Below are 22,806 nucleotides of genomic sequence, written 5' to 3' on the forward strand. Positions count from 1 at the left end.
ACGTCCGGATAACGTAGCATAACACTTGCCTAATATTATTTTTGAACCTGGTTATACGATTAAAGTTCTTGTGTTTGTAAATGACTAATTAGTCTAATTTCAACAAATGGAGCATATACTTATATAGAATATAGTTTTTGATTTATGGACATTTTGTTATCAGACCCGGTTCGACGCCTCCTTTTCAGATCCGGTTTAATCCTGCATCCTGAGTCCTGATCCTTTAATGGTGTGGCTATGGGACGTTAAGATATGGATCACAAAGATCAGTCGCCCGGTTTATTTAATGACTAGTCGTTTGTCGTTATGTGGATGTAGAGAAAGAAACATTCAATAATGATAACCAGCTAAAGGAAGACGACGATGCACAAGTCCATTTTTTATGCGTTCGAAAAATATGTATACACTCAAAATTCATAATTCCATGCATATCAGCTGAATAGTCAAAACTGTTAACACCAACTAAAAAAAAAAGTTCAAACATTTTCTATATATGTCTGTCAGATTAATTATTATATTTTGTTCATTTTCTAGTTTGAAATTTTGACTAAAAATAGTTTTAAGAAAAATCACGCAAAACGTAAAAAGGCCTAAATGGGCCAAATCTAAGCTGAGAAAACTGGGGGATCCGATTATGAGATGAATCAACAGAAACGGGTCTGGATACCTTCAAAACGGGTCGGATAATGAGTTTTTCGATCGCCGAGGGAAACAGAAAGGTCAGTGCTTTGTCGTCTTCCACCGTCTCCGGACCAAAAGAGCTCAAGTCACGCAGCAACCAAAGTACAGATTTTTCGCCGTGTTTCGATTGCAGAAAGCGCATAGGCTTTGTACTTACCCGATCTGAAGTCAAACAAATACACTGCTCAAACCAAACGAATGTCGAAGAGCTCAAGATTCCGTTAGCAAAAGCCGGTCGAAACCGAGATTTCAAAGAGCCACACTGGTTAACTTCCGACCCAGATCACGGCCTAGGTCACCGAGAACGTGGTATGTCTTTTCAAATGCTTTCGATAGGGTTTAAGGGTCGGATCAGTTTGAGTTATGATGCACAATTTTATAGCTTTAGCTGAAAAATTGGGTCTTTTTTGGTGTGTATACATATTGTTCGATGAAAGGAGTTTTGGGCAATTTACAATGAACAACGTAGGAAACTGTTTTGGTTTCAAGAGCAGAAACAGTGTGAGCAATTTGCAGTTTAGCTCTGTTGTGGTTGGGGCTCTGCTAATTTAGTGTTTGGCTTTTCGAAACACCGTTTCAACCCCACTCAAGCACTGCTAACGACTGCTACTCTCTCTGCCCGTGTATATACATTTTTCTTATTAGTTACAAACAACATCCAACTTTATCAATACTATGAAAATAGCACAGTTGACTTCCTTTTTCTTTTATTTTGTTCTACTCTGCTTCTAAGACTGTGTTAAAGGAGCTTTTTTTTAGGTGTCTGTTGGAATTTTTAATTGATCTGTGGTCTTTGTGGTTTCTTTTATTATCTCAAGTGTGTGTTGTGTTGGTCACTCACTATATACTTTGCCATAATTATTGTGGTACAATTTTTGCATTGCCAAATTCTTTGTACGTTTCCTAGTGTTTGATTTCTGATAATTGTTATGTGATACTTTCTTTTACAGACTTCTTGGCATGTTATGGATTTATTGATTCTTATGTTTTATCTTTGACTTATCTCTCGATCAGTGGCAGAAATCTATGGAAGGTTCTGCAGTGGCGGAAGGGCTGTGGGGACTTGCGGATCACCACCAGAAGCTTGGTGAGATCGGAAAAACCATAAAGTGCTTGGAAGCCATCTGCCAGAGTCAGATCTCTTTCCTTCCTCTTGTTGAAGTCAAGTCTCGCCTCCGTGTCTCTGCCCTTCTACTCCGTTACTCTCACAATGTCAACCATGCGAAGTCTCATCTTGAGCGCTCTCTTCTTCTCCTTAAGTCTATTCCTTCCTCCTATGATCTCAAATTCCGGACTTATAGCTTGCTCAGCCATTGTTATCACCTCCTTGGTTCATTCCCTCCTCAACGCAATCTTCTCCTCAAGGCTCTCGAACTCGCATCTTCTGTCCCTCAAGATGTTTCTGCCTGCCTTTGGTCGTGCAATTTCAACTCTCAGCTCGCTAACACGTTCATTAACGAAAGCGATTTCTCTTCTTCTCTCTCTGCTCTCGAGTCTGGTTTTTTCTCTGCTTCACAAATATGTTTTACTGAGCTCCAGGTAGATAGTCTCTTGTCTATTTTTGCGTTTGATGTTCAGGTGATCTTTGTTCTTAATTATTTGAGTCTGTACTGCAATCAGATGTTCTTCACAGCTTCCATGCTTCACGTTCATATCATACAATGGACCGATGATTATTCAGTAGAAAAGGCTGTTCAGCGATGCGATGAGATCTGGCAGACCATTTCTTCAGACAAGGTATGTTACTGTACATCCAAAATCTATTCTTTGCTCAGTTCACTTCTGCTTGCTTGGTTTGTCCTGCATCAGCTAATTTCCGTTTCATTTGTAGACTGATCGCTGTCCTGGTTTGTTCTTCTACAATGAGATGTTGCATGTTTTCTATCGCCTCAGGCTCTGTGATTATAAGAACGCTCAGCACCATGTCGACCGCTTAGACCAGGCCATGAATGCTCATTCTCATAAAATGCAGGAGATCCAGCAACTTCTGGATGAGCTGAGTTCAGTAAATCATAGTCTCTCCCGCTACGATCTTCCTTCCAGAGAAAGGTCGGCTCTCTCTGCAAGACAATCTCAACTTCAAGAACGTGTAAACGCATTATCTCCGTCTTCGACCACTGATAAGTCTCTGGAGTCTGCATACTTTGGCAACACAGATCGTGGATGGACAGAGAGGCTACTTCTTTCACCATCTCCAATTGATGGAGAGTGGCTGCCAAAAAGTGCCATCTATGCTTTGGTCCATCTTATGGTAGTCATATCGGGACGTCCAAAGGGACTCTTTAAAGAGTGTTCAAAACGTATCGAGTCTGGATTGCAGATCATTCAAGGTTGTCCTGTTATCCTTATCACTTGAAGTTCCCGTTATCTATTAATTCACTTCCTATTATTGCATTTTATCAGCACCAGATACTTTCTTTCTCTTGTTACACTGAACTCACCAGAAAACTTTGCCTCAGAATTGAATCGGTGTAATTAGTGTTCCATTCTCTTAGTTCACGTGGCTTCTGTGAGGAAATTAGCCTTCTGCTTTTAGGATGCAACTAAGAAGATTAGGGATTCCATCTCATGGCATGACATGTTGTGTGTTTGCTATGTTTTATGCAGATGAACTGATCAAGCTTGGAATTACTGAAGAAGTTAGAGGTTCAACCAACTTCTCTATTTTACCTACACTTAGTTGAAGCAACAATTCTTAATGTTGAAGCTCACATTTTCTTTTTCGTGTTTCCTCTCTCTCGGCAGAAACTGATTTGCGGCGCACAGCTATCTGGATGTCTACGATTTTTCTTATTCTACAGATGCATTTCCTTGAGAATAGAGTGGCTTTGGAACTTACAAGGTCTGATTATGTCGAAGCAGAAGAGGTATATAATCGGTTCTTTTTTTTCTATATTTGTTGTTGCCTCCCTTCACCACGCCACTGTGATATAATTATTTATCTCAGTTAACCAGCTCTGTATGCATGATCGATCAAGTTCCCCTCACATTAGGCCCTATTAGCGGTCTTCTCTAGCATCATGCTTCCTTGAAGGAAAATTTGACTCTTAAGTATCGTTTGTGCAGGCTTTAGTTGAGATGAAAAATTTGTTTACTCGATTTCCAACGATTTTGCAAGCTTCTGAGTGTGTGATTGAGATGCTCAGAGGGCAATATTCTCATTCTGTTGGTTGCTACGATGAAGCTGCTTTCCACTGTATTGAAGCGACCAAGGTAAAATTTATAACCTCATGTATATGATAGATAATCTCATGTATAGGTTTTGGAATGAGGTGTTTTATGTGCCTATTTGATATTGGTCAACCTAATTCCTTTTTGCTGCCCATGATGATTTAACATATAAAATGTTTTTTCAGCTGACAGGAAGTACGTCAATGCAAGCGTCATGTCAAGCTTTTGCAGCTGTTTCTTACCTCACTATTGGGGATGCTGAATCATCATCTAAGGTTTGACATTTTCATGGATGTTTATATACTCTATATTGCCAGTGAGCTTAAGAAGGCTGCTTTAAAACCTCTGATATGTCTTTAGGCGCTTGATTTAATTGGACCACTCAATGGAATGACGAATTCACTATCTGGTGTTCGTGAGGAAGCTAGTATTCTCTTCGCATACGGTCTCCTCCTGATGAAGCAACAAGATCTACAAGAAGCAAGGTATGTGCTCACTTCTCAGTTTGTCAAAGGTGGTTTGCTTTGTGATTACACTTGCGCATTGGTTCTTGTCTCAGCTGTTGAGATCTCTACCCTTTTTTGTCTTCAATGATTATGATCGTGCAAAACCAAATTAGAATAGGATGATGCGCCTTATCTGTGTTCATAGATAAGAGAAAGAACTATGTCAAGAATATTAACTAAATTCATAGTATGTGAAGATATGATTTAATGCTCCAATGTAATGTATGATATCAATGCAGAAATCGTCTTGCCAAGGGTTTGCAGATCGCACATAATCATATGGGTAACCTGCAGCTCGTTGCACAGTATTTGACACTCCTGGGAAATTTAGCTCTTTCCTTGCATGACACCGTACAAGCCAGAGAGATCCTACGATCCTCTCTTACACTTGCAAAAAAACTCTATGATCTCCCAACTCAGCTATGGATTCTATCCATCTTCACAGGTGATAATTAGAATTTTGTCGAAAAAGAATTGCGTTTTTAAAAAAAGTATGACCACAGTTCTGAGCATAACATCTGATTTGGTGATTACAGCTCTTTATCAGCAGTTGGGTGAGAAAGGGAACGAAATGGAGAACGAAGAATTCCAGAAAAAGAGATGGGATGAGTTGCAGACTAGACTTGCTGAAGCGCGTGGATCCATTCATCACATTGAACTGGTGAAGACCATAGGATCTCTCTTCTGTGTGTTGTTGCAATAAGATATATCTTAAATTTATATAACGCAATCTGCTTGTTTACTGCTTACAGATCGCGAAAGCTAGGATACAATTGCTTCAGGTCGACGATGCACAGGGACAGTCACTAGCAGCTTCTGGGCAATCAATGCAAGCGAATCTGGACATTCCAGAGTCTGTTGGTATAGAAGGTCCATCACCTGCTCAATCATCTTCAAGGCTGGTTGGTTTAGACACCGGAAAAAGATGGGGGAAACGAAGGGTGTAACTTATAAAGACGGAGAGTACCTACGGTTTTTATATTAAGTGTGAGTTGTGTAGATGTGTAAAAAGAACTGTTGTAGTTGTAGGACCTAAGTTTAGTCAGTGTTTCTAATCTGCGCAGCAAGAGCAAAATGCTTTTTATTAAGTGTGTTTTATCCGACATATATCTGAATGGATAAATCAATTCAAAAGAATTCCTCAGGTAACAGACTTTTGCTTTGCTCCGCTATGTAGCTGTTCTATCCCAACAAGTATGGACTATGGAACACAGGTCCAACGTTTATTGTGGCGAAAAAAGGATATCAAATTAGATGGATCATACTCATGCTTGATCTATGCATATGGTGGGTTTAACGTAAGCATAAGACCGTCTTTCATTGGAAGCTGCAGTATGCTTAGCAAGCATGTGGGTGTTGTTAACACTCGTGGTGGTGGGGAGTATGGTTAGGAATGGCACAAAGCATATTCACTTGCCAAAAAGCAGAAATGCTTCTATGTCCACTGGCTAGGCTATACACAAGCAAGCAAGCTGTGTATATTTTTAATCGGTGCTTGTATAAACCAGGTAAGTCTTATATAATAAAGCTATGAATTTGCAATCTATTTCATTTAGATGGCACACTTACACATAACATTAAAACTGCAGAGACCATACCTTTTTGAATGTATTATTAAACAAGAACAACATCACAACATCACAACACAAAGATCCAGAAAAGAAAGAAAGAGAAAGAAAGAGAACGTTTTGGTAACTATATATATGAGGATTCCCTTTTACTATATCTATAAGGGAAGAGGAACTATGTGCATATTAACATTGTCCTTATTACCTATTTAAACCTATTCTCTGCTTCAGACAAGAACTTTAGTGCATCTTCCATGCAAGGCCGGTCAGACTGGTTACTTCTTATGCAGAGAAGTGCGACCTCAACAACTCTTTTAACTTCTCCTTGTTTAAAATCACTAGAACTCACTTCGTTTTCTGTGTATACTTCTCGTAGAAGAACATCCTTTGGCTTGTTCTGTATCAATCCACCGGCATTCATCAGCTTACCATTTGTTAAGATTTCCAAAATAAGTTGTCCAAAGTTGTAAATATCCTTTTGCTGCTCCGTTCTTATTACGTTCATCTGATCTGCTTTAGAGAGTCTAATGTTAGGAAGAACAAAGAAGGATGTGCAGATGATCTACATATCTATATACACTAGTGCTAAAAGTACCTGTGTTTGCAGTTGAAGACACCAAGCCTTTGTTCAAATGTTGCATGTATTTGAACCCAAATTCACCCAAGCAAGGCTCCATCTTATCATCATCAAATAATATATTAGTCGACCTCACATCTCCATGAGGAATTGCAGGGTAGCATTCATGGTGAAGGAAGCAAAGTCCCTTTGCAACTCCATTGATGATCTTCTTCTTAGTTGCCCAGTCTTTCTTCTTTCTCCTCATCTTCTCAGCTAGAGTCTCGGTCTGCAGGTTATTATCATACAACACATACACAAGATGATTGTTGTAACAAAACCCTAGCAACCTGACTAGATTGACGTGTCTTGCATTCCCCATCTGAGTTAAAACGTTCAAAACAACACTCTTCTTCTTATCTAGCAATTCGATTTTTCTCACTATGACTGTTATTCCAGTTGGCAGAACTGCTTTGCTCACTGAAGCTCGAACTGCTTCAGTAGGTTCAGGTGAACCAAAGCTCATCAAAACATCATCTGCTGTGAAATGAGGGAGTCCAGCGAAAGACACCATCTTCCATTGACCTTGACTTCTTTGACGAATATAGTACAATGCCAAAGTTGCAGCTAACATTAGCAGAATAGAGACTAGACAAGCCACCAGAACAGACACAAGCTTCCTTGATCTGTAAGCTGAACATGATTTCAAAGGAAGCCCACAGAGGTTTGCATTGCCTTCATATGCATGTTTCCCCATTGATTGAAACACTTTGTCAGATGGGATGGAACCACTCAAGTTATTGTATGACAAATCCAAGAATGTCAAATGTGGAAGCTTTGCTAATCTCTCAGGAATCCCACCTGTAATGCTGTTTCCAGCTAAATCCATCTTCTGAAGAGAACCACAAGTGGAAACAGTTGGTGTTAACATCCCTGATATATTGTTATTGCTCAGTTCAATAACAGTGATCGATTTGCATGATGCAAACTCAGGGAGACCACCAGAGATACTGCAGGATGATGCAGAGAAGTTCCGAAGACGAGGAGCAGACCAAATATGTGGTGGAAGCTTGCCTCCTAGCTCAGGGTTATTGGATATATTGAAGTAGTCAAGTTTTGTAGCTTTGGATATATCTAAAGGAATGCCTCCTGTGAGTTTGTTTCTAGAGAGGTCTATGTATGAGATATCAGGAAGCTGGCTAAAGCTAAAAGGGATCACACCTGAGAATGAGTTATCTTCAAGCCGGATACGAACTAGCGTTGAACAATTGGAGAGAGATTGAGGTAGAGTTCCAGTAAAGTTATTGGAGAAAAGCATGAGCTTGTAAAGAACACCTCTTGAGCAAATACCTTGTGGGATTTCACCTTGGAAACTGTTGGTGGAAACGTCGACCCATCTAAGCTTTGAGTTCATCCCCAAGCTTTTTGGAAGTGAGCCAGAAAAGTAATTGTTCCATATGAAGAGAGTATCCAAAGAAGGTAGCTGAGCAATCACTTCAGGGAGAGTCCCACTCATTTCATTGTACATAAGATTCAACAGCCTGAGATTCTTGAAACCTGAAAAACTCTCAGGTATGGTTCCAGAGAGATGGTTGTCTGAGAGGTCTAAGTTAACAAGAGAAGTGATTTGTCCAAGCTCCCATGGTATTTCCTTAGAAAGATGGTTCTTGAAGAGGAACAAAGATTCAAGCTTTGTGAGATTGCTGAAATGTTTTGGTATGAAGCCAGAGAGATTAGCTCCAGCGATGTCGAGGTACTTGAGCTCACTCATGTAACCTATTTGCCAAGGGATCACTCCTTGGTATGAGTTATATCCAATCTCCATGTGAGTGAGAGTTGTGAGATTCCCAAGCTCTTGTGGTATGTTCCCACTTAGCAAATTCCCACCAAGGTGAAGAAACTCAAGACTCTTGAAATAACCGTACTGACTCGGGATCGAGCCAGTGAAGTAACTCCCCGCAAGATTCAGTACTTTGAGATTCTCTAACTGAGAGAGATGGATCGGTAGTGGACCAGAGAAGATATTGCTCAAGGCGTCGAGAAAGATCAGATTCTTGAGACTTGAGCCATTACCGTTGTCGTCGGGGAAACGTCCGGAGAAGTTGTTCCGGCTGATGTCAAGGCTTCTGAGATTAGTCAAGTTGAAGAAGATCTCAGCCGGAAACTCACCGGAAAACGAGTTGTCGCTGATGTTGAGTTCAAGAAGGTCAGTGAAGACGAGGAACTCGTTCCCTGGCAAATCCCCTGCGAGATTCTTGGAAGAGAGGTCGAGGGAGACAACAGAGGTTGAGTCTTGGTTACATCGGACACCAGACCAAGAACAACATGCGAGAGCTTTGTCGGAAACTCCTTGAGTGATGATGAACCAGTCTTTCAAGCTGTTGGAATTGTCGGTGAGATGGGATTTTAAGGAGAGAAGAGATTCTGTATGAGGGTCAGCTGCAACAGAAGTCAAGAAGAAGAGGAAAAGATAAAAGCAAGAACAGAGTTTATACTTCTTAGAAGACTCCATTCGACTTGAAAGAAGAAGAAGAGAAGAAGAAGAAGAGAGTCTGAGAGAGATCTACGAGAGGAAGCATAAAAGCTGATAAAGAAACACAAAAGATGATTAGCAAATGAAAATCTCTAGAAACAGTGGAAAGAAAGGAAAAGTGAGAAACACTTTGATGGGGGAGTGTGCTTTTGCTTTTGAGTGAGATAAAGCTGAGTGCATTGATTGCTCTCTTTATATACGATACAATATTTTTAGTTCTTTTGTTTTCTTGGATTCTCTCTTTTTCTCATTATAAATGTTAAAAAAAATCACAAATTTGATCTTACTTGAATTAATAAATAAATGTTACAACCTGTAAAATCATCATCATTCATGTTTTTGTCTATTGTATGTGTTCGCTGTTTATATTACTAATTAAGTTTTTGTTTTTTCCTAAATTTAGTAGGTGCATGTGCTTTCAAGTAAATATAAAAACTTTCAATCTATATACAATACTAAAAATTATGTAAATAGAATAAGTAGATGATTTATTTTGTAATATTAATTTAGGGAAATTGTCTGTTTTTTTTTTTCTTCTAAAAATACTGTTTTTTGTCGTCTATGGTTAAATTATAAAATAGAAATTGTTCAGAAACATGAATAGCAGAAATAAACCCCAAAATACTATTATCAGTTTTCTTAAAATCAGTAAAGTGTTTTTTTTCTAAAAATACCACAATACAAAAACTAAACTTTCAACATTCAAAACTAAACCCTAAAATCCTAAACACTTAACCCTACCCCTAAAAACTATATCCTAAATCTAAAATAGTCAACTCAATTACTCAAACTTAAAAGAAAACAAATTTACACCTTTTAAAATTGAATTTTTGTGTTTGTGTGGTATTTTAGGAAAAAAAAAGAATTTTCGTTTAAAAAAAAATAGTATTGATATTTTTGAAAAAAAAAAGACTTACAATGTGGTATTTTAAAGAGTTACTTGTTAATTTATATAAGTTAGAAAGATACAATAAGCTAATAATTGAATTACAATCTACAATTTGAATTTGTTGTTTATTTTAAAAAACTAATTAATATTTGAAACTATAATGTAAAAGTTCAATTTAGCATATGATGAAAATATTTAACAGCTACAAGGTAATGAATCCTTGGTTAATACTTAATAATCCTTATAAAAATGTTTATTAATTTATTTATCTGTTGCCGTAGATCTCGATCTCCATCAATGTTTTAAACTTCGACCAAAATAGATTGATTTTTAATACTTGACCAAATTAACCAACCTTTATCTAAACTGAGCAAAATTTTAAACAACCAAAATAAACCGAACGCCAAATAGCAATAAACCGAACAGATATCACATAATACAATACCTAATCCAAACCGAATCAAATTTTGTTTTTCCGGTTTAAATCAGAACCACTTTCTTCCATAACCGTATAAACCAAAAACCGGAGCCACCCGAACCGAGAAACTCGAAGACTCAAAATTCCAAGTCGTTGTCCAAAAAGACTCACTATTTCTGGGTTAAGACAGAAGTAATAAAAGACGCGCAAAATCAGTTAAAGAAGAGATATAGCCTGAAGCAACAAGAAATGTCTGAATTTGGTGAGCTTGTCCAAAACCAAATCAAACCCTCAAAAAATGTCAAGCCTTTCAATAATCCAATCGTCGACGACCCAACTCTCTCTTTATCCGATTCTCTTCTCCTCAAGATCCTCGGGAAGCTTCCTGATTCACAACAGAGCAACAACGACGTCTCACTCGTCTGCAAACGCTGGCTGAGTCTCCAGGGTCGTCGTCTCCATACTCTAAAGGTTCTTGATTTCGATTTCGTCTTGTCCGGGAGGCTTGTCTCGAGGTTCCCAAAGCTCACGCATGTCGATTTAGCGACCGTCGCGTGTATGAATCCGCCGGTCAATTCTGGTATCTTGCTCTGTCACAAGTCGATTACTTTACATTTATCTTCAGATTCGTCGAATTGGGATTTTCTTGATGAGAATCTATTGCACAGTGACGTAATTGATAGAGGGCTTAGCGTATTAGGAAGAGGGGGTTGTGATTTGCTTAAACTTGTAGTGATTAACGCTACTGAATTGGGATTGCTGAGTTTAGCTGAGGACTGTTCTGGTTTGCAAGAGTTAGAGTTGCACAAGTGTAATGATAATCTCTTGCATGGCATTGCTGCGTGTAAGAATCTTAGAGGTTTGAGATTGGTTGGAACCGTTGACGGATTGTATAGTTCATCAGTGTCTGATATAGGTTTAACGTTTTTAGCACAAGGGTGTAAGAGGTTGGTGAAGCTAGAGCTTAGTGGTTGTGAAGGTAGCTTTGATGGGATTAAAGCAATTGGGAAATGTTGTGAATTTCTTGATGAGCTGACCATTGTTGACCATAGAATGGACGATGGCTGGATAGCTGCGCTTTCGTATTTTGAGAGTTTGAAGACACTTAGGATTTTTTCGTGTAGAAAGATAGATTCTAGTCCTGGACCGGAAAAGTTGTTGCGGTCTTGTCCAGCTATGGAGAGTTTGCAACTCAAGAGGTGTTGTTTGAATGACAAGGATGGGATGAAAGCGTTGTTTAAAGTGTGTGATGGAGCANGACGGATTGTATAGTTCATCAGTGTCTGATATAGGTTTAACGTTTTTAGCACAAGGGTGTAAGAGGTTGGTGAAGCTAGAGCTTAGTGGTTGTGAAGGTAGCTTTGATGGGATTAAAGCAATTGGGAAATGTTGTGAATTTCTTGATGAGCTGACCATTGCTGACCATAGAATGGACGATGGCTGGATAGCTGCGCTTTCGTATTTTGAGAGTTTGAAGACACTTAGGATTTTTTCGTGTAGAAAGATAGATTCTAGTCCTGGACCGGAAAAGTTGTTGCGGTCTTGTCCAGCTATGGAGAGTTTGCAACTCAAGAGGTGTTGTTTGAATGACAAGGATGGGATGAAAGCGTTGTTTAAAGTGTGTGATGGAGCAACAGAGGTTAGTATTCAGGATTGTTGGGGATTGAGTGATGATTCTTTCAGTTTGGCAAAAGCTTTCAGGTAACACTTTGCTTTAGATCACTTCCTTGTAATATGTTTACTCTTCAGTTGTCGAGTGTTGTTTTGCGGGCTTTTGATAAATCTCCTTTCTCTTTGCAGGAGGGTGAGGTTTCTGTCTTTGGAAGGATGCTCAGTCTTAACATCAGGCGGTTTAGAGTCAGTGATTTTACACTGGGAAGAGCTTGAGAGCATGAGAGTAGTGTCATGTAAGAACATAAAAGACAGCGAAATTTCTCCCGCGCTCTCGTCTTTGTTCTCACTTCTCAAAGAACTAACGTGGAGACCAGACACAAGGTCTCATCTCTCATCGAGTCTTGAAGGTGCGGGGATTGGAAAGAGAGGCAGCAAATTCTTCAAGAAGAGTGTTCTACATTGAAGAGTGTTCTTCAAGAAGAGTGTTCTACATTCTGTTATGTTGTATTAGTGCTCGCATTCTCATGTACCTTGAGAACTCTTAATATAGACAAACCACCCTTAGTTATCTTCTTCTTCCTTGGGGCATTACTCTGTTACAAAATAATACGTCCCAAAACTCTTATGTATGGCAAGGTAATGTTCTGTTGTTATGTATAGTAATAAAACTCTTGCCGTTCACAATACTAAATTTCAACTTTAGCATTTGATTTCATAAAACATTGTTTGAGTTACTACTTTAGATCTCTGAAGAAAACTATCAATTTAGCTCAAATACAACTTGTGTTGCAGTCATCGCAAATCAACCACAATAATAAAGAATAGCATCCATATAAGTTATATATTGGAAAAACTCTCTCAACTAATAATAATGCAACGAATTACAAAGACGTGATATTTTCAACATGATTCGTCACAGGCCACACTGTCAAGTGATTACTAGGGCTTCTTAATCTTTCTGACGAAATTGTAGTTTGGATTTCGACTTTTCTAGGAATACTTAGTTTCGGATCATAGTAATAAACATATGATGCATGCTTACTCCAATTTACGTTATGGACTACAACGACTTCACCGCCAGGAGGAGTGACCTTCGCAAATCTGATCCGACTTGTTAAACCTTGAAGCATGCCTAAAAATGTAAGTTTGGACCATTCTTGTTTCTCGGCATCCTCCATAACCCACATATCCACATCCTCGTTGAAGAAGGTGTTATCGCGACATATGCATGCTAACTTCCCTTGGTAGGTTATAAGAGTGGATTTTTTAAGGTGAATTGGCATGTTATAGGTTTAACATGATTAAATCTCTGGGACCTAACATCGAAACTCAACAAAACCTCACTCCGGTTCGGATTCCATATCACTGCTTTGTAATAGATTACCCCGTTGATGCAAACTGGAGTTCCAAATGGATAGTGACTTCCAATACCGCATTGTATATCCATCCACTTCTTATTGGGATCTCCCAATGTGAAAACTTGACAAGGCATATAAGGAAACATTTCCGGTGGATATGATATTTGTTTAGCTAGGCACACTACTTTGTATTGATTCTCCAAAGGGTCGTACCCGAATAAGTAGAACAACAACCTTGGGGGTGATCAGGGTAAGGAAATATCTCTCCTCGTTGTAATGTTGTATATTTTGAAATCATTATAAGGTGGTGATCTCCGAATCCCGACCAAGCCGCATGCGTATTGAAATTGAAACCTTGTTTTTTTGCCGAAGGTTCTTCCACTGATTTCCTCGTGGTGGAGTTGTTGTTCTTGGTTTGTGATTTGATGAGGTTCATGACCATACGAGAAGTCGGATGTAGTATTATATTTATATTCATGATGCCGGTTGAAAATGAAGTGAGGATAATGCGATGGTTGTTGAGTCATGATCGTGTCTATGACTATGAAGTCTTTGATAATACTTTTCCATGGCTTCGAGACGCATTGGAACCTCACGAGATACTTTGTCGGAAGTTTCATGAGTATCTCCACCTTTAAATCTAGAGGTAGACTGTTGATATTATTGCAGGATCTTTTCCTGTCCATGATCACCCCGGAGAAGCTGTGATGTATAGGAGGAGATTGTGACTTGAGTTCCTCTATGCGTCTTCTCTCTTCTTCTTCTTTTTTTTTTTTTTTTTTCCTATTTGTTAACCCTAATTAACATTAACATGTAACCTATAACCTATATAATGTACACTTTATCAAAAGTTTTATATGCTAATATCATAATTTCCTTTTCTGAACGTAGATGTGATGATGATTTGCTTTCCTATTTAGTCGTAATATATATATATATTTTAAATCTATTTTCTGGTCAGAATGACTAAAAATTATTTAAAGGAGAATATAAACTTTACAAATTCCAAGTCTGAAAATTGGTTAAATTCATCTTTCTTATTGTATAAAGTAAATTATGCATTTTCTTTGGGTTTCATTCGTTTGATGTTCTCCCGGCGGAGCTTGTTCCCTTGCTAAGGTAAGATGATGTTGATGGACGTTTACGGAACTTGTTTAGTTTCAGTTTAATAATATAGGGGTTTCTCCCTTTTCTTACCAAATAAAATAAATCTATATATAATAGCAAACCCACTTTTGGGGGTCAACTTTAATCTAGCGGATGAGATTGTTTCTATTATATCATCTAACGGTTTAAAATTATTGATGATCCCAATATAGTAAAACCTCTATAAATTAATACTCTATAAATTAATAAACACTATAAATTAATAAATTTTGCTGGTCCCAAGTCGGGCCAGTGTAAAAATTAACAATATTCGATAAGATAATAAGATAATAATTTTTTCGAAATCTTCTTATAAAATATGGTCCCAATAATATCATAAATTAATAATTATGTAAATTTATATATATATATACTGATATAATAGTGTATGTTTCTCCTAAAGCTCAATTCTATAGAACAATTGTAATGTTGTATTTTCAACCTATAATAATATCTCTAAAATATTTTATAACATGTCATACAAATAATTAAAATTTAAAGTTTTAATTTTTAGATATGCATCATTTACAATTTGATAATTTGACAGATTATTAAAATAGGAGAATTGATATTATTATTCATAGATTTGAATTTATGTGTCTCATGTGTATAAGTCAATTTGTCTATAATATTTGTAATTTATTGTAAATAGTGCTTTCTAAATATTACAAGTTCAATTCCTAAACCATAAAATTTATAACATCCGAAAGTTTAATCTTATTTTGCTATAGTTTTTCCAATTCATAATTTTTTAAAAAATAAACAATTAAAAATATATCTATAAATTAATAATTATTAATTTACACTATAAAATAATAATTATTAATTTATAGATAAATTAATATCACTATAAATTAATAAAATGTCTTAGTCCCAACATTATTAATTTATAGAGGTTTTACTGTAGTTGCAAGTTTTTTTTTCCAACAATCGTGTTTATTTGTCGTACCCCTATCTTTTAAAAATTGCACCTATTAAACTCTTTGTTAATGATCTCAAAAGTTGCAATGTTTCGGTCCAACAATTGTGTTTCTTCGTTGCAACCCCAACTTTCCATGTTGACACCCGTTAGTTTTCACATCCTTTTGTTTTACACCTGTTTATTTATATAAAGTTGCAATGTTTTGATCTAACAATTGTGTTTCTTCGTTGTACTCCTAGCTTTCAATGGTTGCACTTGTTAGTTTTCACACTTTTTTGTTTCACACCTTTTTGTTTTCACACTCTTTTTTTTTTTTTATATATGCAGATTTTTATGGACTTTGAAAAGCGTTTTTGTTCTTTGAGTATGATTAATGATCTCACCCTTTGTTAATGATCTCAAAAGTAGCAAAGTTTCGGTCCAACAATTGTGTTTCTTCGTTGCACCTTCAGCTTTCTATGTTGGCACCCGTCAGTTTTCACACCCTTTTGTTTTATACCTCTTTGTTTATATAAAGTTGCAATGTTTTGATCCAACAATTGTGTTTCTTCGTCGTACCACTAGCTTTCAATGGTTGCACTTGTTAGTTTTCGCACCTTTTTGTTTCATACCTTTGTTTCACACTTCTTTGTTTTCACACCTTTTTGTTTTTATATATATACAGATATACAGATTTTTTATGGATTTTGAAAAGAGTTTTTATTATTTAAGTATTGTTAATGATCTCACCCTTTGTTAATGATCTCAAAAGTTTCAAAGACTCGATCCAACAATTGTGTTTCTTTGTCGCACCCCCAACTTTCCATGTAGGCACTCGTTAGTTTTCATACATTTTTGTTTTACACCTCTTTGTTTATATAAAGTTGCAGTGTTTTGATCCAATAATTGTGTTTCTTCGTTGTTCCCCTTGATTTCAATGTTTGTACTTGTTAGTTTTTGCATTTTTTTGTTTCACCCGTCTTTACTTTCATATTTTTGCATCTTTTCATCGTACCCCTATCTTCAAAAATCGCACCTATTAGTTTTTCACATTTTTTTTACCTTTCTATGTTTTACACCTTTATATTTTACACCTCTTTGTTTATTATATATAAATTTTTATGGAATACAAAAACAATTCTCGAATTTATTGGTTTCTGAGTACTTTTTATACTTACAAGTTAATAAATAAAATCATAGATTTATATTTTTGTATATTATAGCAAACTCACTTTTAGGGGTCCATTTAAATATAACTGATGAGATTATTTTTATTATCTCATCTAACTGTTTAGATTTGTTAATGATCTTAAAAGTTGCAATATTTTGATCCAACAATTGTGTTTCTTCGTCGTACTCCTAGCTTTCAATGTTCACATTTGTTAGTTTTCGCACATTTTTGTTTCACACCTCTTTGTTTAGATATATATATATATATATTTTTTTTATAGACCTTGAAAAGAGTTTTTGTTATTTCACTATTGTTTAATGCCTCCAAATTTGAAAATTATGAGTATTATTTTCTTTCAATTTATTAATCAACATTAATTCACTCATCTTTGTTAAAAAAATTGGATTGTTTTCTTTATTGATTTATTCATCTAACTTTTGTTTGGTGTCGTTTTCCATCTAACTGTATTGATCATCTCTTTCAAGTATTAATTTAGGTAATTAATTGTGATTTCTAATTTTTCATAGATTTATCTTTTTAGTCAATTTGATTGGTTGCAGTTGCAGCTATGAGCTCTTTCTCCCTGATTCTCTTATTATTATTTTTTTATAAATTTTGATAGAATAATGATTTAAATTTTAACATTATTTTCTTATTGTCTCTGAGTCGATTTTTCATTTTTATATATATAACAAATATTTTATTTAACTAATATGATTAATTCATCTTAGTCATTATTTATGACTTTTATATTATACAATAAAAAAATTACCAAAAAAATTTCACTCGAAATGTGAAATTAAAAATGTTAATCTTTTTAAAGTTTTCACTTTCCGCATAGACCGACATTCTAGTTATGATAATAACTGACTTTTAAAAAACCAAATTTATATAATATATTAGATTATTATGTTAATAACCGATTTTGAGAAACTATATTTATAATAATATTCCTTCTGCTTAATAAAGAGTGTCATTTTTATAAATTTCAAACAAATTAATAAAACATTGAATTATACATATATTTATATATATGTCTTTCTATTTAATAAGTGGTTAATAGTTTAATTAGATTTAGATTAAGGGTAAAATTAGAAAATTTGTGTTAGTTCATGTGAACATTAGATATCTAAACCCGCATATTAAGCTAATCATAATCTAATAATCAACAAACACAATTCAATGTTTTCAGGCTCCCTAGTAAACAAGTAAAGTGGGCCAAAATACACACAATTTGAGTATAGATGTGCACAACATGACAACACCATCTTTGTCTCTTCTTAGTCAAAGTCAACTCAAATCCCACCGTGATTCCCATTACCCCCAATTTTTTAATTTAGTTTTTATTTAATTTTCACTCCCCAAAAAATAAATAAATTTTCAAAACTCTCTCTCTCTCTCTCTCTCTCTCTTTCTCTCAAAACATCTCTTTCATTGTATCCGTTAGAACAGTTCGTAATCCGCCGCTAAATCAAAAACCCAGAGAGATAGAGAGACTAGATCCAATCCACCGTTGAAGTTGAAAACGATGTCTTTTAGGGAGAAGATGCCGACGAGTCCTAAATCGCCTCTGAGAAGGAGACGCTCGAGCTGGACCGGTCCATGGCTAAACCACCCAACGACGTCGTTCAAGCAAGCAGTCTCCGCCGTGATTCAAGCCCAATCACCGAGATCCAGGTTCAAATCCGCTGCTTCTGAATTCTCCGACGTCGATCGAACACTTTCGTTGTCAGATTCCATCATCCTCAGGATCCTCGAGAAGCTTCCTGAGTCTCAGAGCGAAGATGTCTCACTCGTGTGTAAACGGTGGTTGTATCTTCAGGGACGGCGTTTAAAGAATGTGAAGGTTTTAAATTGGGATTTTCTCATGTTTGGGAGGCTTACCTCGAGGTTTCCTAAGCTTACGAGTGTTGATTTGGTTAACGCGTGTTTGAATCCCTCGAGGAGTTCGGGGATTTTGCTTTGTCACAAGTCGATTTCGTTTCATGTATCTACGGATTCGTCGTCGGATTGGGATTTTGTTGAGGAGAATTTGTTGCATTGTGAAATGGTTGATAGAGGGGTTAGGGTATTAGGAAGAGGGAGCTGTGATTTGCTTAAACTTGTTGTGATTAATGCTACTGAAATGGGATTGCTGAGTTTAGCTGAGGACTGTTCTGATTTGCAGGAGTTAGAGTTGCATAAGTGTAGTGATAATCTCTTGCGTGGTATTGCTGCTTGTGAGAATCTGAGAGCGTTGAGATTGGTTGGAATTGTTGATGGATTGTATAGTTCTTCGGTTTCTGATATAGGTTTGACGATTTTAGCACAAGGGTGTAAGAGATTGGTGAAGCTGGAGCTTAGTGGTTGTGAAGGTAGCTTTGATGGGGTTAAAGCAATTGGGCAATGTTGTGAAGTGCTTGAGGAATTGAGTATTTGTGACCATAGAATGGATGATGGTTGGATAGCGGCGCTTTCGTATTTTGAGAGTTTGAAGACGTTGAGGATTTCGTCTTGTAGAAAGATAGATTCTAGTCCTGGACCGGAAAAGTTGCTTGGATCTTGTCCAGCTCTGGAGAGTTTGCAACTCATAAGGTGTTGTTTGAATGATAAGGAGGGGATGAGAGCCTTGTTTAAGGTGTGTGATGGAGTAACTAAGGTTAATATTCAGGATTGTTGGGGACTGGATGATGATTCTTTCAGCGTGGCTAAAGCTTTCAGGTAACTTGGCTTTAGATTACTTCTCTATAGATGTTTCCCTTCAATTATTGAGTTCATGGATTGTTATTCAAATGGTTACTTCATAGAGCATAGGCCATGGTTTTCTATTAATCCTCTTAGGTCTTTTCACATCAAGATCCCATAAATTTAACTGTGAAAAAGTAGAATGCAGCTTCTCCGAGAAAGTAACGTGTTGTTTAACTGAACTATATCATAAAAACCTAAACTTCGTATTGGTGTTGGTGTTCCACTTGATTTTGTTAGCGAGAGACATAATTCCATGCTATGTTGACTGAAGTTTTTAATATGGATGATGATAGGCATTAACTGTTTAGCTTCTCTGAGAAAGTAATGTGTTCTTTAACTGAATGGTGAAGACTGAAGAGCATTACTGGTTTTTGCTTTGATTTGTGTGCTGATAAATACAACAACTTGCACAAAAACCCTGAAAAGTTTTTAGAAATAATGAACGTTCTGCTAGTTTAACTCTTAAGGTAAGTGTAAAAGTTAGGTCATTCTGTTAGGGTTCTGATCATCTTTGTATCTTGCAGGAGGGTGAGGTTTCTGTCTTTGGAAGGATGCTCAGTCCTAACAACAAGCGGTTTAGAGTCAGTAATTCTACACTGGGAAGAGCTTGAGAGCATGAGAGTAGTGTCATGCAAGAACATAAAAGACAGCGAAATATCAGCGGCACTCTCGTCTTTGTTCTCCCTTCTCAAAGAACTAACGTGGAGACCAGACACAAGGTCTCATCTCTCATCTAGTCTTGAAGGTGCCGGAATCGGAAAGAGAGGCAGCAAGTTCTTCAAGAAGAGATGATGTTATCTAATGTAAGTTCTCGCATCTCATGTACCCTGAAAACTCTTTGATATTGGGGCATCAAAATCATTACTCTGTTGTAAAATCCTATGTATTGCAATGTTCTGTTGTTATGTATAATAAAACTCTTTGTTGTCCATAATCTCAATTTCAATTTTATATTGACATGAAAAGAAAAAATTCAAACAAAAAAAATTTACAAGTAAAAAAAGAATTGTTTTAGGTTCTTCGATCTCTAGAGAAAAAAAGTTTGAGAAAGTCAAAACATTCAAAGCAAAAGAACCTTGATCGAGTTCGTCTCAAATCCTGTATAGTTCTCATAGCTTCGTTGCTTCTGTAAGCTCTCATGACCATGTCCTGTTTCACTTCCTCTTCTCTAAACATCAAATCCGCCACGTCATCTTCTCCGTAGAAGACATCTCTCCTTCCTGCTTCAACTAAACTCTTCCGTTTACGTAACCCTTCAACACTCGCCTGAAAACATGGCAGCGATGCAGAAACTCGTGTTTCCGCCGCCGGAGATGACACAGGTAAGTCTGAATCTTTTCCGATCATCTTCTTCTGATTGATGTGGTCCTTTGTAATATCTAAAAGAAAATAAACGTAGGGCAGAGACTTACGTACCTAATTTCGTAGTTATCGTTACTTATAAGAAAAAAAGTTTTGTTATTTTAATATGACTAGGTATTTTTTTTTATAAAAATATAAAACGTGTTACGATCTTTTAAAGATTCTTTAATGTTTCTCATATTTATCCAAAAGAAAGATAAATTTAGCAAGCTACCTATAGGAAAAATTCATAACTAGTAGAATAATTCAAATTACATAATTAATTACTCATTAAAAAAAAAATCTTAATTTTAAGATAAGAATAAATCATTAATTATACATTGGAAAAGAAAAACAGAATCCATCTATGTGAGTTTGAAACAAACCAAATCAGTTTTACATAAAAAGATTTAGAGATGATGAGGTTGACACAAAACAAAAACCTTGAATCTTGGTTGAAACATTGAGGACTACAATGGCCTCATCTCAAGATCAGAGCTATGGTGTGAGACCGGGACAGAGGCACTCATCTCTTGAACTGGTGGCGGGTTAATAACAGTCATGGGCATCACAAAGTTATCCGAAAGACGGTTCTTCATCTCACGGTGCTCTTGACAAATCGCACAAAAGTGAAGGCAACAATGCACCATACATGGATCACAAGGAGAGTTCTGTTTCCATCAATCAAACAAAAACACACATTTTTCAGATTCTTTATCGATTATTAGATGTTACGAAAGAAGCTTTTGATTTTATTATACCTTGAGATGATATTTCCTCTGTAGATTTTGACGGACGTTTCCAGTGTAGATACCACACATCCACCAAACAAACAACAAGCCTTCACATATAAGAAAAGAGGTATGCGGATCTATACCGGGAACACAAGCAACAATGGACGCAGCAGTAAGACCTCCTTCAACTACAATGGAATGGCAAATACATGCTTTGGTACACGAGGTTTCCTCATCACTCAGAGTCTCATAGACACGTCCAAAGAGAACACTTGGGCAAATTAGTCCCTGCCAAACTGTAAAAGAGTGTGTTCAAGACATGGGAAGTGGACTAAAAACTAAGCCCCTAGTTGTAGTAAAGATGAATAAAAAAATGACAGATCTGTGAAAACTCTTACAACTAGTCATGTCCTCAGTACAGCCGAAGATTCCGGTAGTCCAAGGCTCATCAGCAGGAGCTTCAAAATTCTCAGGTAAAGGTTGGCCACACTCGTTACATTTGTGAACAGCTAGCTACGGACATGTTTCAACACACACACACACACACAGAATCAGAGCACAGATCCATACAGATCAAATTGTCAAAATCTAGAACTGAACACTAATCGAGCCTGCCTTAGTCAAAACTGACACAACACATAGAATCAAATTGATCATACGAAGAACACAAGTCAAGGATCTCTTGTGAAAATCACTAACATTATCGGTTAAAAATCAGAATCAGTAGTAGAGTAGTGGGCATATTACATGAGAAACCTCAATGGGTTGATTGAGTTCGCCGGGATTAATCTCATCGACGGGAGCTTGCTCCTTTGTTAACTTAACGTACCTCGACGGTGCTCCTCCGTCCGACATCTGAAACCAAAATTAAGATCAACCCAAAATCGAATTGAAAAAGAGAGATAAGAAAAAAGGGATCTTGATTCGAACCATGTGAAGGATTTGGAGAAGAAACCGAAGAGTGATGATCTCAAAGGTTCCGTCTTGTTCCTCTGTAATTAAAGAGAAGAGGGATGTTTCTGAGGCTTTGTTAACCAAACTGTTATTCAAAAGACTAATTTGGTCTTCTTCTCTTCCGTTGACTCACCATAAACTAGTTACCAAAAAAACTAGTAACGCATTCAAACAGGTACATTTTAGAATAAAAAATGTAAAAGTTAGGAAATTAGATTTTTTTAGATTTATATAAAAACTTAGGAAATTATTAAGGGTAAACATTGAATATGAAATTATATATATATATATATATATATATATATAATCTCTATAATTAATTCTCTACTATCCTATCTACATAAATCAAACACAATTAACTTTTTTTTTAATAATAATTATAAAAAACCTAAGATGTCCAAATAGAGTTTCATAATTAATACTTCCTCCTTTTCACAATGTAGTATGTTTTAGAGAAATTTTTTTGTTTCATAATATAGGATGTTTTTCAAGTTTCTATGCAAGTTTTAAATTTAATTAATATTTTATACTATGTAGT

At 36.4% G+C, this 22,806-nt stretch overlaps 5 protein-coding genes across 7 annotated transcripts; 3 read left to right on the plus strand and 2 right to left on the minus strand.

The window, feature by feature from the left end:
* On the plus strand, nucleotides 624–5,507 carry LOC104761133. 2 transcript variants are annotated; one of them, XM_010484165.2, is made up of 12 exons: nucleotides 624–990; nucleotides 1,702–2,220; nucleotides 2,302–2,418; nucleotides 2,513–3,011; nucleotides 3,289–3,327; nucleotides 3,427–3,548; nucleotides 3,748–3,894; nucleotides 4,038–4,127; nucleotides 4,213–4,337; nucleotides 4,598–4,803; nucleotides 4,895–5,019; nucleotides 5,111–5,507. In XM_010484165.2, exons 2-12 carry the CDS (start codon nucleotides 1,708–1,710, stop codon nucleotides 5,303–5,305), a joined length of 2,178 nt encoding a protein of 725 aa, XP_010482467.1. In that variant the 5' UTR covers nucleotides 624–990; nucleotides 1,702–1,707; the 3' UTR covers nucleotides 5,306–5,507. The 2 variants fall into 2 exon arrangements, with proteins under 2 accessions (XP_010482467.1, XP_010482466.1); XM_010484164.2 differs by having other exon boundaries at nucleotides 626–990; nucleotides 1,696–2,220.
* LOC104761134 (leucine-rich repeat receptor-like protein kinase TDR) lies at nucleotides 5,931–9,185 on the minus strand. 2 transcript variants are annotated; one of them, XM_010484166.2, is made up of 2 exons: nucleotides 6,522–9,185; nucleotides 5,931–6,439 (listed from the first exon to the last, which is right to left on the minus strand). In XM_010484166.2, exons 1-2 carry the CDS (start codon nucleotides 8,992–8,994, stop codon nucleotides 6,132–6,134), a joined length of 2,781 nt encoding a protein of 926 aa, XP_010482468.1. In that variant the 5' UTR covers nucleotides 8,995–9,185; the 3' UTR covers nucleotides 5,931–6,131. The 2 variants fall into 2 exon arrangements, with proteins under 2 accessions (XP_010482468.1, XP_010482469.1); XM_010484167.2 differs by having other exon boundaries at nucleotides 5,931–6,436; nucleotides 6,522–9,184.
* On the plus strand, nucleotides 10,487–12,627 carry LOC104761135 (F-box protein At5g51370-like). The gene is made up of 3 exons (XM_010484170.2): nucleotides 10,487–11,238; nucleotides 11,615–12,023; nucleotides 12,123–12,627. Exons 1-3 carry the CDS (start codon nucleotides 10,572–10,574, stop codon nucleotides 12,397–12,399), a joined length of 1,353 nt encoding a protein of 450 aa, XP_010482472.1. The 5' UTR covers nucleotides 10,487–10,571; the 3' UTR covers nucleotides 12,400–12,627.
* On the plus strand, nucleotides 17,897–20,192 carry LOC104761136 (F-box protein At5g51380-like). Its single transcript, XM_010484171.2, has 2 exons — nucleotides 17,897–19,212; nucleotides 19,764–20,192. Exons 1-2 carry the CDS (start codon nucleotides 18,041–18,043, stop codon nucleotides 20,029–20,031), a joined length of 1,440 nt encoding a protein of 479 aa, XP_010482473.1. The 5' UTR covers nucleotides 17,897–18,040; the 3' UTR covers nucleotides 20,032–20,192.
* Nucleotides 20,949–22,367, minus strand: LOC104761137 (cell number regulator 6-like). Its single transcript, XM_010484172.2, has 5 exons — nucleotides 22,245–22,367; nucleotides 22,062–22,169; nucleotides 21,713–21,827; nucleotides 21,342–21,610; nucleotides 20,949–21,251 (listed from the first exon to the last, which is right to left on the minus strand). Exons 1-5 carry the CDS (start codon nucleotides 22,245–22,247, stop codon nucleotides 21,051–21,053), a joined length of 696 nt encoding a protein of 231 aa, XP_010482474.1. The 5' UTR covers nucleotides 22,248–22,367; the 3' UTR covers nucleotides 20,949–21,050.

Source organism: Camelina sativa, chromosome 18 (assembly GCF_000633955.1).
Source record: "Camelina sativa cultivar DH55 chromosome 18, Cs, whole genome shotgun sequence".
NCBI lineage: Eukaryota > Viridiplantae > Streptophyta > Magnoliopsida > Brassicales > Brassicaceae > Camelina > Camelina sativa.

Excerpts from the sequence above, each read along its gene's own strand:
- LOC104761134 (XM_010484166.2), bottom strand. The coding sequence starts at position 8,994 with ATGGAGTCTTCTAAGAAGTATAAACTCTGTTCTTGCTTTTATCTTTTC. Across the intron at positions 6,440-6,521 it reads GTCTTCAACTGCAAACACAG|CAGATCAGATGAACGTAATA; the intron begins GTACTTTTAGCA and ends GACTCTCTAAAG.
- LOC104761136 (XM_010484171.2), top strand. The coding sequence starts at position 18,041 with ATGTCTTTTAGGGAGAAGATGCCGACGAGTCCTAAATCGCCTCTGAGA. Across the intron at positions 19,213-19,763 it reads AGCGTGGCTAAAGCTTTCAG|GAGGGTGAGGTTTCTGTCTT; the intron begins GTAACTTGGCTT and ends TGTATCTTGCAG.
- LOC104761135 (XM_010484170.2), top strand. The coding sequence starts at position 10,572 with ATGTCTGAATTTGGTGAGCTTGTCCAAAACCAAATCAAACCCTCAAAA. Across the intron at positions 11,239-11,614 it reads TTCATCAGTGTCTGATATAG|GTTTAACGTTTTTAGCACAA; the intron begins GTTTAACGTTTT and ends TGTCTGATATAG. Across the intron at positions 12,024-12,122 it reads AGTTTGGCAAAAGCTTTCAG|GAGGGTGAGGTTTCTGTCTT; the intron begins GTAACACTTTGC and ends TTCTCTTTGCAG.
- LOC104761133 (XM_010484165.2), top strand. The coding sequence starts at position 1,708 with ATGGAAGGTTCTGCAGTGGCGGAAGGGCTGTGGGGACTTGCGGATCAC. Across the intron at positions 3,549-3,747 it reads ATTATGTCGAAGCAGAAGAG|GCTTTAGTTGAGATGAAAAA; the intron begins GTATATAATCGG and ends TCGTTTGTGCAG. Across the intron at positions 3,895-4,037 it reads ACTGTATTGAAGCGACCAAG|CTGACAGGAAGTACGTCAAT; the intron begins GTAAAATTTATA and ends ATGTTTTTTCAG.
- LOC104761137 (XM_010484172.2), bottom strand. Across the intron at positions 21,828-22,061 it reads AACCCATTGAGGTTTCTCAT|CTAGCTGTTCACAAATGTAA; the intron begins GTAATATGCCCA and ends ACATGTCCGTAG. Across the intron at positions 21,611-21,712 it reads TACTGAGGACATGACTAGTT|TTTGGCAGGGACTAATTTGC; the intron begins GTAAGAGTTTTC and ends ACTCTTTTACAG.